Source organism: Cucurbita pepo, chromosome LG17 (genome assembly GCF_002806865.2).
Source record: "Cucurbita pepo subsp. pepo cultivar mu-cu-16 chromosome LG17, ASM280686v2, whole genome shotgun sequence".
Classification (NCBI taxonomy): domain Eukaryota; kingdom Viridiplantae; phylum Streptophyta; class Magnoliopsida; order Cucurbitales; family Cucurbitaceae; genus Cucurbita; species Cucurbita pepo.
In genome coordinates this window covers 7,670,144-7,686,968 of record NC_036654.1, presented here as the reverse complement: position 1 = coordinate 7,686,968, position 16,825 = coordinate 7,670,144, and the positions used below count along the sequence as shown (strand labels likewise).

At 36.0% G+C, this 16,825-nt stretch overlaps 4 protein-coding genes across 7 annotated transcripts; 1 reads left to right on the top strand and 3 right to left on the bottom strand.

Annotated features, from left to right (window-relative positions):
* Nucleotides 1-115: 115 nt before the first annotated feature.
* LOC111778051 (type I ribosome-inactivating protein trichoanguina-like) lies at nt 116-1,142 on the bottom strand. The gene has a single exon (XM_023657662.1). The coding sequence runs from the start codon at nt 1,110-1,112 to the stop codon at nt 234-236; it is 879 nt and encodes a 292-aa protein (XP_023513430.1). The 5' UTR covers nt 1,113-1,142; the 3' UTR covers nt 116-233.
* Nucleotides 1,143-4,342: 3,200 nt separating this feature from the next.
* Nucleotides 4,343-5,400, bottom strand: LOC111778239 (ribosome-inactivating protein luffaculin 1-like). The gene has a single exon (XM_023657945.1). The coding sequence runs from the start codon at nt 5,383-5,385 to the stop codon at nt 4,486-4,488; it is 900 nt and encodes a 299-aa protein (XP_023513713.1). The 5' UTR covers nt 5,386-5,400; the 3' UTR covers nt 4,343-4,485.
* A 3,753-nt stretch (nt 5,401-9,153) lies between these two features.
* LOC111778041 (F-box protein At5g39250-like) lies at nt 9,154-11,221 on the bottom strand. 3 transcript variants are annotated; one of them, XM_023657652.1, is made up of 3 exons: nt 11,007-11,221; nt 10,244-10,309; nt 9,154-10,144 (listed from the first exon to the last, which is right to left on the bottom strand). In XM_023657652.1, the coding sequence occupies exon 3, from the start codon at nt 10,098-10,100 to the stop codon at nt 9,354-9,356; it is 747 nt and encodes a 248-aa protein (XP_023513420.1). In that variant the 5' UTR covers nt 10,101-10,144; nt 10,244-10,309; nt 11,007-11,221; the 3' UTR covers nt 9,154-9,353. The 3 variants fall into 3 exon arrangements, with proteins under 3 accessions (XP_023513420.1, XP_023513419.1, XP_023513418.1); XM_023657651.1 differs by lacking the exon at nt 10,244-10,309 and having other exon boundaries at nt 10,824-11,221; XM_023657650.1 differs by lacking the exon at nt 10,244-10,309.
* Nucleotides 11,222-11,934: 713 nt separating this feature from the next.
* Nucleotides 11,935-15,977, top strand: LOC111778113 (CMP-sialic acid transporter 1). 2 transcript variants are annotated; one of them, XM_023657768.1, is made up of 8 exons: nt 11,935-12,172; nt 12,458-12,541; nt 12,620-12,834; nt 12,935-13,013; nt 13,827-13,996; nt 14,244-14,430; nt 14,536-14,613; nt 15,554-15,977. In XM_023657768.1, exons 1-8 carry the CDS (start codon nt 12,122-12,124, stop codon nt 15,698-15,700), a joined length of 1,011 nt encoding a protein of 336 aa, XP_023513536.1. In that variant the 5' UTR covers nt 11,935-12,121; the 3' UTR covers nt 15,701-15,977. The 2 variants fall into 2 exon arrangements, with proteins under 2 accessions (XP_023513536.1, XP_023513537.1); XM_023657769.1 differs by lacking the exon at nt 11,935-12,172 and having other exon boundaries at nt 12,455-12,541; nt 12,627-12,834.
* Nucleotides 15,978-16,825: the final 848 nt, after the last annotated feature.

Below are 16,825 nucleotides of genomic sequence, written 5' to 3'. Positions count from 1 at the left end.
ATGTGACATTAGGGTACAAGTGTATAATTCCGTTCATATACTTGTTCTATAGTAACTATACTGATCTATTTTTCGAGAGACTCGAGCCACAAACCCTATGAATCAATGTGGAGTAAAAAACTCGAATTTTTCAAAATCCCCACTTATTTATTATTTAATGAAATCAAGCACATTCACATATGAACATGCCTCAATCCATTGTTATGTGTGGATATTCAAACAAAGCCATAGAGCTACATAGAATCATGAGCTCCATATTCAACAATATTGTCAGGCATTCTTGTCGGGCTGTCGTTGTCATCAGCAACGCTCAGTTTGTAGTACAGCAGGAGCTTGATATTGCCTTGAACAACCCCAGCGGACGTATTGGTTACACTAAATCGTGTGCCAGTAGGGCCTATAAGCTCAACAGGGCTCTGGAATTGTCCCCTTCCAGTACTATTTGCTATCTGGATTTGCTTGGAGAGAGCTCCCCAGTTGTTCTCTAAGCTTATCACTGCTTGGTTTGGATAAAACTTATCGCTAATATGCTGAGCAACCTGTTGCTCAATATATTTAAACCTCGCAGCTTCAGCAGTGGACTGAATGAGCACAAGAAGCGCCGCCGCAGTCAGTTGTTTATTGTAGTAAACCATGTTGGTAACTGCAGTGCTCAAGGCGGGGATTCCAAGCTCAACCATATCTCTATATTTGCCTACAATGCTTTGGAGCTTATCATAGTTACCCGTAAAAGGAAGTGTTACCTTTTGAGTACCTGCAAATAAGAGTTGTTTGGCTTGAGCTGGAGTGTCTTCGAAAAAGTAGGAGCTTGCACCGGCACGATACGCCACGATGTAGACGTTGGTTACGTTCACAGCGACCTCGACGGTTTGGTAGTTATAATTGGTGATGGTGAAGAATGTGAACGAGGCTAAGCCCGTTGGGGTGGAAGGCAGCAGGGGTATGTTGCACACTGTTGCTTTGGTTGGAAGAGCATTCCTGATGTGGGTTATGAAAGCTGAATAGGATGCTTTGGTAGCTGTGGACAAATCCAAGGCTATGTCAGCCTTGAGAGTGGGAGAGATAAGAGAGATGGCTAGTAAGAAAGAGGAGATTGCTATGAGTTTGTTCATCTTTTTGTCTTGGTGGTTGGTTTGAGTGGTATGAGGATCTTGATGTCTCTTTATAGATGGGGCAATGTTTTGGATATTTTTCTTTTTCTAATTACGACCACAATTCAATTGGGTGTCGTCGCGTGTCGTTGGAGAGGAGAACGAAACATTTCTTATAAGAGTGTGGAAACTTCTCTGTAGTATACGTGTTTTGAAACCGTGAGACTGACGGTGATACGTAACGACCAAAGTGGACAATATTTGCTAGAGGTGAGCTTGTGCTGTTACATATCGTCGCCAACCCTTCACTTGGCTAGATATTGTTCGCTGACGACGATACGTAATGGGTCAAAGCGGACGAGCTATTATACCCAAGTGAAGGGCTGACGATGATATGTAATAGGCCAAAGTGGATAATATCAACTAGCTGTGGGCTTGGGTTATTACAAATGGTATTAGGGCCAGTCACCAAACAGTGCGAGACACTGGTCGGAGTAGGGCTAGACCCTTTCCAAGATAGACGCGTTTTAAAACAATGGCTGATGACGATACCTAATTGACCAAAGCGGATGGGCTAGTATACCCAAGTGAAGGGCAGACGACGATATGTAACGTGCCAAAGCGTACAATATCTGCTAGTGGTAAGAGTAATTACACTCAAGGGAAGGGCTAGCGACGATATGTAACGGGTCAAAGCGAACAATATCCAACAGTGGGCTTGAGTGATTACAAATGGTATAAGAGCCAGTCACCAAACAGTGCGAGGCACTGGTCGGAGTAGGACTAGACTCTCTCCATAATAGACGCATTTGAAAACAGTGAGGTTGACAACGATACTTAACGGGCCAAAGCAGACGGGCTAGTACACCTAATGGTAAGAATAAAATAACTAAAAAAACTTAAAAATTGGCGGTGATACGTGGAACTCTCTACCAACAATTCGAATAGAGAGACCAAATCACTATAAAAACCGAAGAATCAAAACCTAAAATTTACAAAGTACGAACGTATAGGGACTAAATTGTTATAAAAGAAAGTTGAAGGACTAAATTATTACGTTCCCGAAAGTTCGATTGAAAACGAGAGAAGGAGAAATATTCCATCCTTTTCTATACACTATTTAAAAATAAAAAAAAAAATAAAAAATAAAAAAAAAAAGTAATAATGGAAAGAATTCATAGTAAGAATGAAGACAAATTAGAGTCACGGATCAAAACAAACGTATTTCAACCATTATTAATTAAAAATTTTATTTAAAAAAAAATAAGGATTTTAATATTATTTTTTAAAGTTTACAAATATTTTTTATTTTTCTTTTTAAATTTAAATACATTTTTAAATTTTTTTTTTTTAATTTAAGAATATTATAGAAACTTTAAAAAATTCAATATTATTTTTATTAATTTAGCGTTACAAACCTATTATTTATCGAAATATCAACACAAAATAATTGATAATATATAATATAACATCAAGAGAATTTTAAATATCTAATAATTAATTTCTAAAAAAAAATATTGTGGTCCTATTAATTAATTATATTATTTAGAATTATTATTTTAAATATGTCACATCTATATAAAGGTGGTATAAATTTGGATTATTGAGGCTGAATGATGAAAAGGTAAAAAAGGTTAAAATTATAAATTTATTCTATTTTATCTCTGTTGCTTAATTTTTTTTTACCGACTCTTTTAATAAAGCTTAAAATGTGTCGTTATTTATTTTATTTTTTTTTTATCAATTTTATTTTTCTAAAATAATCTTTATTATTCTTTTTTTAATATAAATTTTAAAATCATGTTCGGCATGAAAATTATTATTATTTAATTAAATTATATAAAAAAATAATTTTAAATTAATTAAGATTTATAGATATTCAAATGAAATGAAATTCAAATTACAAATACAAAAATAATATTTATGAAACTGTGTACACCAAAGTTACCATTTTCAGGTGAAAAACAAAATGTGTCCTTTTGACAAAGACCATACGTGTTCATAAAGACAACCTTAGACGACAAAATATATATATATATATATATATATATATTTTTTGAAAGTGATGTTATTTAAGGACACATTTTTATATATATATATATATTTTGTACGTCATGAATATTTTTTGAAAGTGATGTTATTTAAATAAAATTAACTATTCTATGATCACGTTTCAAAAAATTAACAATTTAAAATATATTTAGTCTAGATTCTTAAACGATCATAGANTTTTTTTTTTTTTTTTTTTTTTACTTTCAACCAAAAAAAATTAATTTTTGATTAATTAAAAGATTTTTTTTTTAATAAAAAACAAATGACTTAAATAATTGATAAAAAGTATTCTAAGGAAAAAAAACTTTTAATTAATTTCAATTTTGAATATAGTGCCAGAAAAACTGTAATTTAAACTTTTTTTTTTTTTTTTTTCTAAATAAAAAAGATTTTAAGATATAAAAATATTTTTATTTAAAAAATGCTTAAACTAAAATGTATTTCGGTTGCTTTTCTACCTATGGAGTGAGAATTCAAATCAATAATGTATATGAAGAAGTCTATATATCTCACCACATCCACTTCATTAAGGGTGCAATTAATTAACTGTGCAATTATATAACTGTCCATGCCCATAGCCAGCAGATATGGTCTGTTTTGGTCTGTTACGTATTATTGTCGACCTCACGATTTTAAAACACGTCTACTAAAGAAATTTTCACACCGTTATAAGAAACTTTCACACAGTTTTAAAACGCGTCTACTAAGGAGAGTTTTCACACCGTTATAAGTAATGTTTTAAGTTTCACACCCTTATAAGGAATGTTGTGATTCTCTCTCCAACCGATGTGGGATCTCACAATGCAATCCCCTTAAGAGCCAGTGTCCGACACACCGTCGGGTGTCTGGCTCTTATACTATTTATAACAGCTCAAGTCCACCGCTGGCAGATATTGTATGTTTGGCTCGTTACATATTGTCGTTAGCCCACGATTTTTAAAATGCATCTACTAGGGAGAGGTTTCTACACATTAATAAAAAATGTTTGGTTCCTCCTCCAACCGATGTGGGATCTCACAAATTCGTAGTAAGTTATTAGAGAAATTTGTCATATCTTTTGATGGGTCCAGAATTTAATGGTGTTGGAGGGAGATGCTTCGTTCCCCTCTACTCAATGTCAGAGTCATCGGATAACGGTCGGAGACGAGGGAGAGGAAGAGAGTAGCCAAAGAAAAAGTAAACGAATCCGAGAAAGGATTAAAAAAAAAAAAAAAGTACTCTCCACATTTGATTATTTAAAGGAATAAACAACAAATTCATAGCATTCATCACGTAATTAGATGACATGAACATGCTATATTACTTGAAGTGGAGTTGGAACCCAATCTCTCCATACCCATTGTCAAGGCATCCTAGTAGCTCCAAACCTCAGCGTCGTCGAAACAACGTTGTCAAAGGCCACAATATTTATTTTGTTAAGAAGCAACTTGATGTTGTTGGTTACAACCTTTGAACTAACGTTGTTTATTTGAACCGGTTTGCCTTTATTGTCTGTAATCACAACAGGATTCTTAAAGTTTCCGCCATTAGACTGAGCTAGCTGAATTTGTTTGGAGAGAGCAGACCAGCTGTTCTCAAGACTTATAGCCGCCGGACTTGGCGCCTCGTTTTTGTAAGCTCTTTCAAGAATTTGTTGCTCAATATACTTATATCTTGAAGCCTCCGCCGTGGTCTGAATGATTACGAGGAGTGCGCCGGCGGCGGCCGTGGAGTCGTAATGAAACAAGGTGGTTATTGCGCTGTCCAGAGCTCGGAATCCCAGCGGAATAGCCTCTCTCTTTTTGCCTGCAGCAATTTGAAGCCTTTCGTAATTGCCAGAATATGGGAGTGTAAAAATTGTACTACCTTTGAACACATATTGGGAGGCTAATTTAGCTTCAGTCTCGTTGAAAAAGTAGGACGTTGTATTGACGAGATAGCCCATGATATATACGTTGGTTACATCTATAGCCGCCGTGATGGATTTGCCATCGTAATTGGTGAGTTTCATTAAGGTGTAGCGACTCACGCCTGAAGCGGAGGCACGTAACAAAGGTATCTTGTAGACCATCTCATTTGATGGAAGAGTCTTTCTCAGATCTTCGATGAACTTCTCGTATGAAGTAGGTCCTCCCGATAAACTAAAGCTGACATCGCTTTGAACACTTGAAGCTCCAAGGAAGATGGTGAGAAAGACGGTGAGAATTAGCGAAGAGAGCATTGAGAGTCTTTTCATGTTTCCCTCGTAAGTTCTTGATGCCATTGGAGCATCTCAACCTATGGTTTTTATAGAGTTCATGGTAACTCAAAAATATTCTTCGATCAAAGAAATTTGGGTCAGATCAGGTTAGAGATCGGGACAAAAATTATAAACCCCGACTCCATTTAACTAACAGAGAGAAATTTATCCCTACTCGAGAATCCTTACCCCTATTTAGAGCTGGTCCCCATGAGTTCAATTGACATCTCGAATAGTCTATTAGAGATGGCAAATCTTTAACGAAAATACCACATCATCAAATATAATACCACATACCATTTGCTTAAGAATATGGGCATATTTGATAATGGCTGCAATATTGTTTCGATTTAGCAGCAGCGCAATGTTGGACGTCACAACTCAAACATTTAACATTCGTTATCGTGAGTCGTTGGTTTTGACCTATAGCTATTAGCTATTACTTGTGCATCATTAAGAGTTATGGCTCCGAGCGCATTGGAGCTCTTCGCTCGATGTAGGCACAACATGACTCAAACTCTCCATTGTTGGTACTGGCTATCTGAATTTGCTTGGAGAGAGCAGAGCAACTATTTTAATCAACACGCTTTGCCAATTTGTTGCTCGATAAATTTATACCTCACAACCTCAACTGTCGACGACTAAATGAGTATCAGAAGTGTAACAGCCAAAGCCCACTGCTAGCGAATATTGTTCTCTTTGAACTTTCCCTTTCGAGCTTCCTCTTAAGGTTTGCGTATGCTAGGGAGAGATTTCCACACCATTCTAAAGAATGCTTTGTTCCCCTCTCCGATCGATGTGGGATCTGACAATCCACCGACCTTCGGGGCCAGCATCCTCCCTAGCACACCGCCCGATATCTGGCTCTGATATCATTTGTAACAGTTCAAGCCTACCGCTAGCAGATATTATCCTCTTTGGACTTTTACTTTCAGGTTTTCCCTCAAGATTTTTAAAACACGTCTTCTAAGGAGAGGTTACTACACCCTTATAAACATGTTTTGTTCCCCTCTTTAATCGATGCGGGATCTTACAAGAAGTGTCGTAGCTGCTGGTATTGTAGTAAAACAAGATGGTAATAACACTGTCCAAAGCTGGGAGCCCAAGCGGAATATCTTCCCTTATTTTGCCTACAGCAATTTGAAGTCTTTTGTAATTGCCAGAATATGGAAGTGTAACCTTTTCCACTTGAGGTCCAATGTCTAGGAACCATTCGTGTACGTATATTTTCAAGCACCGTAGCCGAAAGGATACGAGAATACCTGAAGGAGCAAAATGGCCCCAAGGAGGGACGATATTGAGGAACTGGCTGAGAAGTTTCCCATAACAATTTTGTTTTCAGAGGCAAGCACGTAGAAGATATTCGTACTTCATGAAAGCAAGACATATCTAGTTGAATCTGTCTTCTTCGTCGCGTATAAAGGGAGTCGAATCCCAACCTGTAGCTGGTGGATGGAGAATTCAAGATAGTTCGATCTTTAGATTTAACATATCGACTTTTTGTACCATCTAAACACCAACTTAATAAATCTAAACTTAACAAAATCTCTATACATTCGAACTAAAAAATCTTTAGACGTTCTAAAACTAAAATTATAATTTAACCCAAAAAAATCTATGAAGATAACTATTTAACCAAAAAAAAAAAAAAAAACTATGGAGAAAACAACGTACCATGGGATACCATTTGTATGGTTTATAGCCCTCCACAACTTTCCGCATCTCTTGGAATTATTGGTACAACCAATTTTGATAAAGACATGATATTGATGTATGAATGGAGAGATAGGGTTCACATATACCACTTGAGGTTGGTGAGACCATGTGATATAAACGGAGGCATATCATTCCTTGTGGAGTGATTCTAATCTCGATCCGATCTTTTCCTGGGGTTGATTTCTTATTGTTTTGGGGTTCTTAGATATTTTAGATTTAAAAATCTTGTTTTTAAACAAGGTTGTTAGATTGAATTCTCGAAGTCTGATTTCATCCGATGAAATCATCTTGATTTTGGACCACAAATAAATCCAATTAAGTAGAGTTTCATATCACTATGTTCAAACTTTTGTGAAGCATTTCTAACTGTACACAATAGGGCAAACCACATTTTTTGCTACAACTTTCTAAACCTCACATACGGATCCCTGAGTGATTCATTCTCTCATTACTTAAATGTCATGATATCCTTTACATCATTGGTAGAAAATACTTGATTAAGAAACTCTCTCCAAAGTCATCCCAAGATGCGATAATTCAGGCAGGAAAAGAGTTATAGCAAAAGGATTATCAAGAACCAAATAAAGGAATAACAATAACAGACACTCAAGGAATAATAAACTATCACAAATCCCAAAAAAAAAAAAAAATCTCTTGAGACTCGAATGTGAATCTTCTAGAAAGCCACAATATCGCCCAAAGGCGCTTAGAACCTCACTAGCTTCGGCTCAAATTACAATGCAATGATCAATGGGCGTACTATCCCTTGTTGAATACAAATATACAGATAATATAATTTTTGTTACGCCTATATGTATCACTAATATCACTAATAGATATCTATCATTGATAGGCGTAGAAATAGTATATCAATAATACGTTTTTGTGTATCAAACACAAAAAAAATGATTGGTAATAAGCATAAAAAGAGTTTACTATTGATAGAATAAACATAAAAATTGGTTCTCAATAATAAACATGAAAACGATCAATTAATGATAGACATCTAGAAATGTTAAACATCTTTATCAATGATGGTCATAGAAATAGTCAATTAGTGACAGATGTAAAAATGCTCGACCAATGATAAATGTCCACCAATACGTGATAAATGGGTTAGAAAACGAAATTACAAAAGAATAGGACGTTTGGCATAGTTGCAAATAATCCAACCAATTTTGACACCCATTACAATTTTCCAATTCCATTCCATCCAAGTCCAATATGGCTTTATTTCTCTTCATATGGCATGATGTTTATAGCCATCTATGAAAGTACACTATAACTGTCATCAGCTTAACTTAAACTCTATGATGTTTAAAAAAAGCTACCATCAAAATATACAATCAATGACATTGGTGGTCCTTGTAATATTGTAAGAATCTAAGTTCCCAAGGATAGTTTAGGGATTATCTTAACTCAACCCAAGTATATCACTAATTTACAAGCTAGCTTAGCTCGATACACAATATTTAACCATCCCCATCACCCCTGCACAAGGAAAACCTTGTAAACAACAGATGTTCTTCTTATAAATCACCCTACTCTGATTTTCTGCAACTCGGGTTTTCTCTACAATCTACAATATCTTGTTACCACTAACCCAGATATTACTTTTTGTTTGAAATAAATTGAGTCAATTCTCATAGCCTCCAATCACAGTACAAGTTCTCAACCATATCTTACACTATCTTAAAGGTTCTCTATGCCATGGTTTATCAATTAAAGTTGCTCCTAATTTCGCATCCATAGGCCACTCGGATACAGATTTTCCTTGATGACATTGACAAATAATTGGTGGNATTTTTTTTTTTTTTTTTTTTTTTTCCCCTCTTTCTTATTGCACTATCTTGCTCTAACAATGTATAAAACAGGTCATGTTAATGAATGGACTGGCTCTAATCCTTCCTAAGAGAGCGGCTATGAGCTCCCCTTGCTTCGGTTCCTACAAACTACATAGTGTGACAAACACATGTACATACATATATTGCTAAGAAATAAGCCTAGCAATATAGAAAATGGCTTTTAAGTCTGAATCAAAATGCAGGTGATTCACATAAACTACGAAAACATAAGTTCATGAAAAGAAAATCATTCATATTTATTGATGAAAGGAGTTGAAAAATTATGTACAGTGACAATAAACAAGTAAGGTAATAATTGATACCAGAAAAATCAGGGCGACGGTTTCAGCAACGATGTGAGAGTTTCATACTTGGTGACCACCATGTGGCCCCAACTCTTTTTGAATGTTCTTTCCCAGAAAATGTAACCCTTCATTTCCAATCAAGCAAGTCCAAAAGCCATAATACCTCATCCTTTGTGTTTGCAGCATCACAGAAATCCATTACAATTCCAAAAACATCAATTATGCCATCATTTCCATCGTCCAAGAAAAGCAATGAGATCCATGCTCGGATTCCGGAGACAAATGGGTAGAGAGGTGAAAAATCAAGGTAGTCAAAAGCCAATGTCCTGTATGATGTTCGATCAATGTAATCAAATACAGATTTGTTGACTATACAAGCAACTTTATTGGAATCCTTGCGTCCTACGAGCACGGATACGCTCACAGTATGGGATATAGGAATTGAGAACCTTGGCTGAACAGGTAGTGTCATCTTGAACTCTGGGGCTTCTAGGTGATAATTAATCACATTACTAGTACCAGGTGGTGGCTTCATACCACTCTGGAGGACTTGACCTGCAACTACTTCTGAGAAGATTAATCTGTCTTCACTCCAAATGTCAATAAAAAACTCTAGATCATCAAAGGAAAGTCGAGGAGGGAGAAGACGTCGATTATTGGGACGTTTGTAAAAGTTTTGATATAATTTATAGTAGGTATTGGTCGGAGGATCGGGATTTTTGCAGGTTGAAGGCCACTTCTTGGCGCACAAACATTTCCAAAAGAAATCATCTCGAGCTATGTCTCTCCACTGCTTGCACACTAACATGCAGGAAGCAAGGTCCACACCTTCCAGCAACGGAAAAATCACCTTCAAAATTTCTTCCCATCTCATTTTCCAAATAGAAGTAGTATAACAAGAGGGGCAAGGATTGGATCCTGCAACAATAAATCACAAAGACTAGTCAGAACAATACATTTAGATCAATTTACGAGGAAAGATGATACTGTAATTTAAATTATATTGAAAACAGTCACATTTGTGATGGAAATTTTCACAAGAGGAGGAGACAGAGCATTGTAGTAGAAAGTAACAAATAATACCTACAAGATCATATGAATTACATTAGAGAATTAAAGTGGTAGCCATGACTTACATTCTCCATAGAACGAGTTTCAAAGAAAAACTACCACAGGCTTTCATTAAAAAAATAAAAACTACCACGTGCTAAACTGAGGAAACTCAAATAGATTACTCATTCAAATACAAACTACAAACACAACAAATAGATAAGTTGTTCGAAGGCGAACAAAATGCTACACAGAACTAACATATGATCTCCGTACTTTAGTGGCGAGGGCTGCCTGCCATTTGCTGTGTGTATTGTACATCTATATACAACGAAAGTCTTTAAGAGAGGATTAAAAGAAATATTGAATAGCTCAAACGTTGAGTAGTTCATCTACCAATTCTGATAAACACTAATCAGTTAAAAGTCTTAGAATTTTAGAACTCAAAAACCTCTTCCACAAGAGAAAATGTCATAAACTGAAAAATAAATTGAAAACAAAAAAAATTTGAAAATCGTGTTTCCAGTAGCAGAAGAAACATCCATACGTTTCCAAGTTTCATAGACATCGCCAGTTTGGAACGCTGAGTTCTTCAATGAAAATTGTAGGTAAGGTTAACAGTCAACCGAATGCCAAAACTTATGATGATGCAGAAAAACCATACAATCTTGCAAATCGCTGTAAGAGAATAAAAATTGGATAGACAGAGAGAGAAAGATGGAGATCAAACCCTAGGAGATCATACGCCCGAGAAAACGAAGTAAAATACACTTTACTCCGAATCTGATGACGTAGAGTGAAGAGATAATGCGATCCTAGTCGATATCAATAATTTCGCACTTCAATTTCCGGCGGAATCGGTGAAATTTCCGATTTAATCGAGATCAGAACAAGGGAGAGAGAGAGAGACCACGCTCAGAAAGTCCGACGAGAGAGAGACCATGATTCAACTACTACAATTTAAAATGTAAGAGAAATTGACATTTATTCCCTATTGGGCCAACAAAAAAACTCCTGCCGGCCCATTAGGTCCTATAATATTACCGTTTTTTTTTTTTTTTTTTTTTTTTTAATTATTGTTTGCAATTTTTAAATTTTCTTTTGAAGGCAATTTATTTTTAAAAATATATTTCAATATATCTCGTATACATTACGTTTTTTAATAATTTAATCGAATGCAATCAATGTTTGATGATGAAAGTCCCACGTCGGCTAATTTAAATAATAATTATAGGTTTATAATCAAGGAATACTCTCTCCATTGGTATGAGGCGTTTTGGGGAAGCCCAAAGCAAAACCATGAGATTTTATGCTCAAAGTGGACAATATCATACTATCGTGGGGAGTCGTGTTCATCTAACATGAAATCAGAGTCATGTCGAACAAATGACTCCAAAAGAAAATGAGTCGAGCCTCTTCGAAGACAGGGTCGAGGGGAGGTGTTGGATGATACCGTTGGTATGAGACTTTTTGGGGAAGCCCGAGAGCTTATACTCAAAATGAAAAATATCACTAACGTAACTATTTTTTTCATTTTATATTTAATATATTTTCTGAAATTAATACTCGAACGGCTGAAAAAAAAAAACATTTTTTTTTTCTTTTTTCTTTTTTCTTTTTAATAAANCTTTTTTTTTTTTTTTTTTTTTTAATCTCAATTTCTTTGATGAGGAGATCCCGATCTCAATTTCATCTACCCGCGTACTCCGCCTCTCCTCCTCCGGATGCGTTTTTCCTTCGTCACCTCATCTCGATTTCTCGCCATTACGCTCTGGAATTCTTCGCTGTCGCCAAGCCCTAGATTTCTCTCATCTCTGATCTCTGTTGCTGCGCAGATTGCTCGAAATGCAGTGGTACATGGTCGCTTTGCTTCTTACCGTACTCACCAGTTCTCAGGTTTGTGATTTCAAATCAGTACTCTCTCGGTTCACTCAACAGAATTTGAAAATCGGCCTCTTACTTTCAATCACCATTTCGAACAACATGGATGCAGAATGTTCTGTTAGTTGTGTAGAAATTTTGATTGTGTTGTTAAGCTATGGTGTAGTAGCTTCGATTGATTTAGTTACTTGATGCGATGAGTTATCGTCACAATTCTAATTAGAATCTGGTCTCCTTTTTCATTTTTGATGCTTTAGAGACTCTGGTTAACGAATCGTTTTCACCTTCTATGTATGACAGGGAATTTTAACTACTTTATCACAAAGTAATGGTAGATATGAATATGACTATGCGACCGTCCCCTTTCTTGCAGAAGTTTTTAAGGTGATTTCCATTCCTTGAAGCAATGTGATTTTCTTTACTTTTTGTATCATTAATCTATATCTGAATACATATTTGTAGCTTTTAGTGTCAAGTATGTTTCTGTGGAAAGAGAGCCAGAAATCTCCTCCTCCGAAAATGACCACTGATTGGAGGACTGTTCGTTTATATCCGATACCTTCAATTATATATCTGATCCACAACAATGTTCAATTTGCTACCCTGACGTATGTAGATACATCCACATACCAGATAATGGGGAATTTGAAGATTGTCACGACTGGAATTTTGTTCAGGTGATTCTCTACCATATACAAATGACTGTTACATCAAGGCGTATCATTTCTTGGATTCTTATTCTTACATAAGAGCAGATATTTCTATTACCTGATTTAGGCTAGTCCTAAAGAGGAAGCTATCGAACTTGCAGTGGATGGCTATTGTTCTGTTGGCAGTTGGGACGACCACAAGCCAGGTATTGCATTTGAAAAGAACGACACTTCTACTTCTATTCAAATCTGGCTTATGGACTTGTTACTAATTATGGGAATTTCATGGAAATAAATTTACTCTTGGAGATGTCTTCGGCGATCAGTAAGATAGATGAGAAATGGAGGGAAGAGTGATAAGAATAGTCATATTACAGATAATTATGATTTCCTGACTAAAGGCTAGACCTATCTTGGCATCACTGATAGTGGAAGGGTGGAAAAACTAGCTGTGAACACGGACTGAAATGGATGTAATTCCTAATATGAAGAGCAATAAATAAAGAAGGCTACAGGTTCCAGGCGGCAGAGAGGTTGAACAAGGGCCCAGCAACATTGCTGTAAACCCAGGAAGGGAACAGAATTCACGAGCAACAAAATTGTTTCTCTAATTTGGCCGCCAGCCCATATTATATACGAGAGTGCTCAGCTAACTAACAGAGAGTTAATATTGATAGAGGAATGATGTGCCTGAACCTAACAACCTAACAACAGAATTCGAAAAGTCATAACAAGTCAACTTTGCCCATTTAGTTAGTATGTGCTGCAGCTGCGTAGAATGTTTTTCAGGTTGTAGTATGTTTTAAATCAGAATCTGTTTAGTTTAGTTATTTTATGTAGTTCATATTGGAAATTGGGGATCCAATAGTTATAGAATTGTTGGCTTCTTAGCCTCCTATGCTTTCTCTGCGGTCTTAATTTAGTCTCCCTTTTTCCAAATTAATAGTTAATTATTGATATTTTCTATAAATTTTAATGGGTTTTTTTTTCTTTCTTTTTGTAATTTTTCATTTATTCAGGTAAAAGGATGTGGAGAGGCTTCATGTGAATCTCTTCTCTCATCACCAATTGAAGGATACATGTTAGGAATTCTTTCTGCTTGTCTTTCAGCATTAGCAGGCATTTATACAGAATTCTTGATGAAGAAAAATAATGATTCTTTATACTGGCAGAATGTTCAGTTATACACGTAGGTACCCATTCTTTTATATTTATCAGGTTGCTTACTCTTAGTTGTCTTTTAATCTGCTGTTTTATTTTCAAAATGAAGAATATGATTTTCTTCCAAGAATTAAGTTTATGTTCATTTTTTCTCATAAGCGGATTTAGAAGACCAATGGCTCCTTGTAGTGCTTAAAGAAGTCATCAGTTTTTCAACTTTATTCGTGTGATTAGAATGCATTAACATTAGTATCATTTGGATTGTGGTCTTCCAGATTCGGGTCTATTTTTAATATGGCACGACTTGTCGTGGATGATTTTAGAGGTGGATTTGAGAACGGTCCATGGTGGCAACGTATATTCAACGGATACAGTATTACTACCTGGATGGTGGTTATTAATCTTGGGTCTACTGGGCTTTTGGTTTCATGGCTGATGAAATATGCCGATAATATTGTTAAGGTACCTGTTTTATCTTCGATAAAGGCTTCGTGTTATATACTTCGCTAGCCATCATTGTGCTTCATATCTTGTAATACTTGTGGTTCTTTTTGTTCAATAATCTAGGTGTATTCTACTTCAATGGCAATGCTTCTGACGACTGTCTTATCCGTGCATCTGTTTAACTTCAGACCGACACTGCAGGTGAACTCAGATGCCTATGAAACTGGTTTATAAATTTCCTTTGTTTCACGCTCTTCTTGCCATATAGCTGCTACATCTTGAGCCATCATGTTCGTAGTGTAGTTATTTAATGTTTGATTTAAGGTAAATTATTACGCAAATTGCAAAAAACAGTTTTCAAATTTGTGACTGCGTGTATGTNAAAAAAAAAAAAAAAAAAAAAAAAAAAAAAAAAAAAAAAAAAGAAGAAGAAGAAGAAGAAGACTGCATGTGGGGCAACTTACCTCCAGCATTTTTTGTTTTGTGCTACTTGTTATAGTTCAATCCTCCCATACCAAAAATGGCTTTTTCGTCATTTTCAACATTTACCTTTAATACTACTAGCCTTTGTTTTATAAAACAAGAGGAGGCGTGTCGGGTGACTCTCTTAGTATCTTCTTCTAAGAGAGATCGTAGGAATACAACAATCTCTACCTTCATAAATTTCATCCTATATAGCAATGAAAGTTATTGACTTAGTTAGATGAACACGACTCTCCACAATGGTATGATATTGTCCACTTTGAGCATAAGCTCTCATGGCTTTGCTTTGGGCTTCCCCAAAAGGCCTCACACCAATGGAGAGAGTATTCCTTGATTATAAACCCATGATCATTCCCTAAATTAGCCGATGTGCGACTTTCATCCAACACCTCCCCTTAATCAAGGCTCGACTCCTTTTCTTTTGGAGTCTTAGTCATTTTTTACTATGCCTTCGAGGGGCCTCGACTCCTTTTTCTTTTGGAGCCCTTTGTTCAACATTAGAGGATTCTATTGACATGGCTAAGTTTAGGGCATGGCTCTGATACCATGGAACACTCATATGCACGTACTTGAGAACTTTCTAACAAAAGCCAACAAAAGCAGCATACAGAGATTTACTTCCTCAATTTGATAGCCTTTGTTTTTGTTTATGAAACAGCTTTTCCTGGGGATTATAGTGTGCATGATGTCTCTGCACATGTATTTTGCTCCTCCTCAGATGCTTGTGGATTTGCCTTCTCCATCGTTAAAATCAGACCCAGAGAGTCTAGCAGAGGCTTCCAGTGATCGTAGATCAGATTCTTGATTCTTTCTAATCTCGAAGCAGTTATTATTTGGTGAGTCTGTATTGATTTACAAAGACCACCATGAAAGTTGTGAACAACTGAACTTGCCATATTATAGCGCAAGTAATATAAAAAGATGTGTAGAGCCCTAGAATTTAGAAACTTATTACTACTTTTTTGCTCAAACTTTCACACCATGGATTGGATGGATCTATGATTGTATTTTATCACCAACATTGTTGAAGGATGATGCAACATTCATTTTAGAAATTCAAGGGAGATTTGATTGAAGGTAAATGTTCTAAAACACTCAATCAATTGAAGTCCAAACTATATGGGTTTGGATTATAAATTTTAAGAAATATTTATTAACTCTTTGTTAGAATCTAATATTTACACACTGAACAAAATGCAATGCAATGCACAAAATGAATCCTCTTCCTTCAAAATAAGTCTCCCACATCCCATTTTCATGGCACGAACTCTGCCCAAATCCTCCACACTGTCCCACAAATCGCCGCGAAACACCGTCGTCTGTGGCGGCTGGTAGTTTACTCCATCTCATCTCTGCCGCCGCGCTCGCGGTTCTCCGCCGGGAGGGCTGCGAGGTCGTCAACGATTTTCGTTGAGGAAGTTCCAATCTCCTCCGGTAGTAGCAGATTCCGTTGTTGGCGAATTGTGGAGGTGGATCTAATCGGCGTGGCCGGCCACGTAGTTGTCATCGCCGGAATTGGTGGTGTCAGAGTCGACGACGAAGATGATCCTCCGATCTCCTAAGTTTGAAATTGATATCTAATTACTTCTTGAAGTTTGAATTTATATTTTAACGGTTCTTGAAAACTTGAAGGTCATAGTATAAAAACAATTCATCAACTCATTTCTTTAATTAATTATTAATTAGTCATTACAATTTAAAAGGTCGCTATAATTTATTTCTTCTATGTTAAAATTGATTCTCGATATGGATGATAGTGATAATATTGATGATAGTGACGATATCGACCATGACCTTGATACGGAATTGGAGCTTCTAACTACGATGAATGCGCCGCTAACGATTTTATATCACCCTTCGATTTGAAATATGGAGTAGGATAAGAAACTCGTAAAAATTGTTAAATATATATTTTAGTATTTAACGTTTG

Bases quoted from the DNA above. Each gene is read 5' to 3' on its own strand.
- LOC111778051 (XM_023657662.1), bottom strand. From the start codon at position 1,112: ATGAACAAACTCATAGCAATCTCCTCTTTCTTACTAGCCATCTCTCTT.
- LOC111778239 (XM_023657945.1), bottom strand. From the start codon at position 5,385: ATGGCATCAAGAACTTACGAGGGAAACATGAAAAGACTCTCAATGCTC.
- LOC111778041 (XM_023657651.1), bottom strand. From the start codon at position 10,100: ATGAGATGGGAAGAAATTTTGAAGGTGATTTTTCCGTTGCTGGAAGGT.
- LOC111778113 (XM_023657768.1), top strand. From the start codon at position 12,122: ATGCAGTGGTACATGGTCGCTTTGCTTCTTACCGTACTCACCAGTTCT. The intron at 13,997-14,243 runs GTAGGTACCCAT...GTGGTCTTCCAG, and splicing joins CAGAATGTTCAGTTATACAC to ATTCGGGTCTATTTTTAATA. The intron at 14,431-14,535 runs GTACCTGTTTTA...TCAATAATCTAG, and splicing joins ATGCCGATAATATTGTTAAG to GTGTATTCTACTTCAATGGC.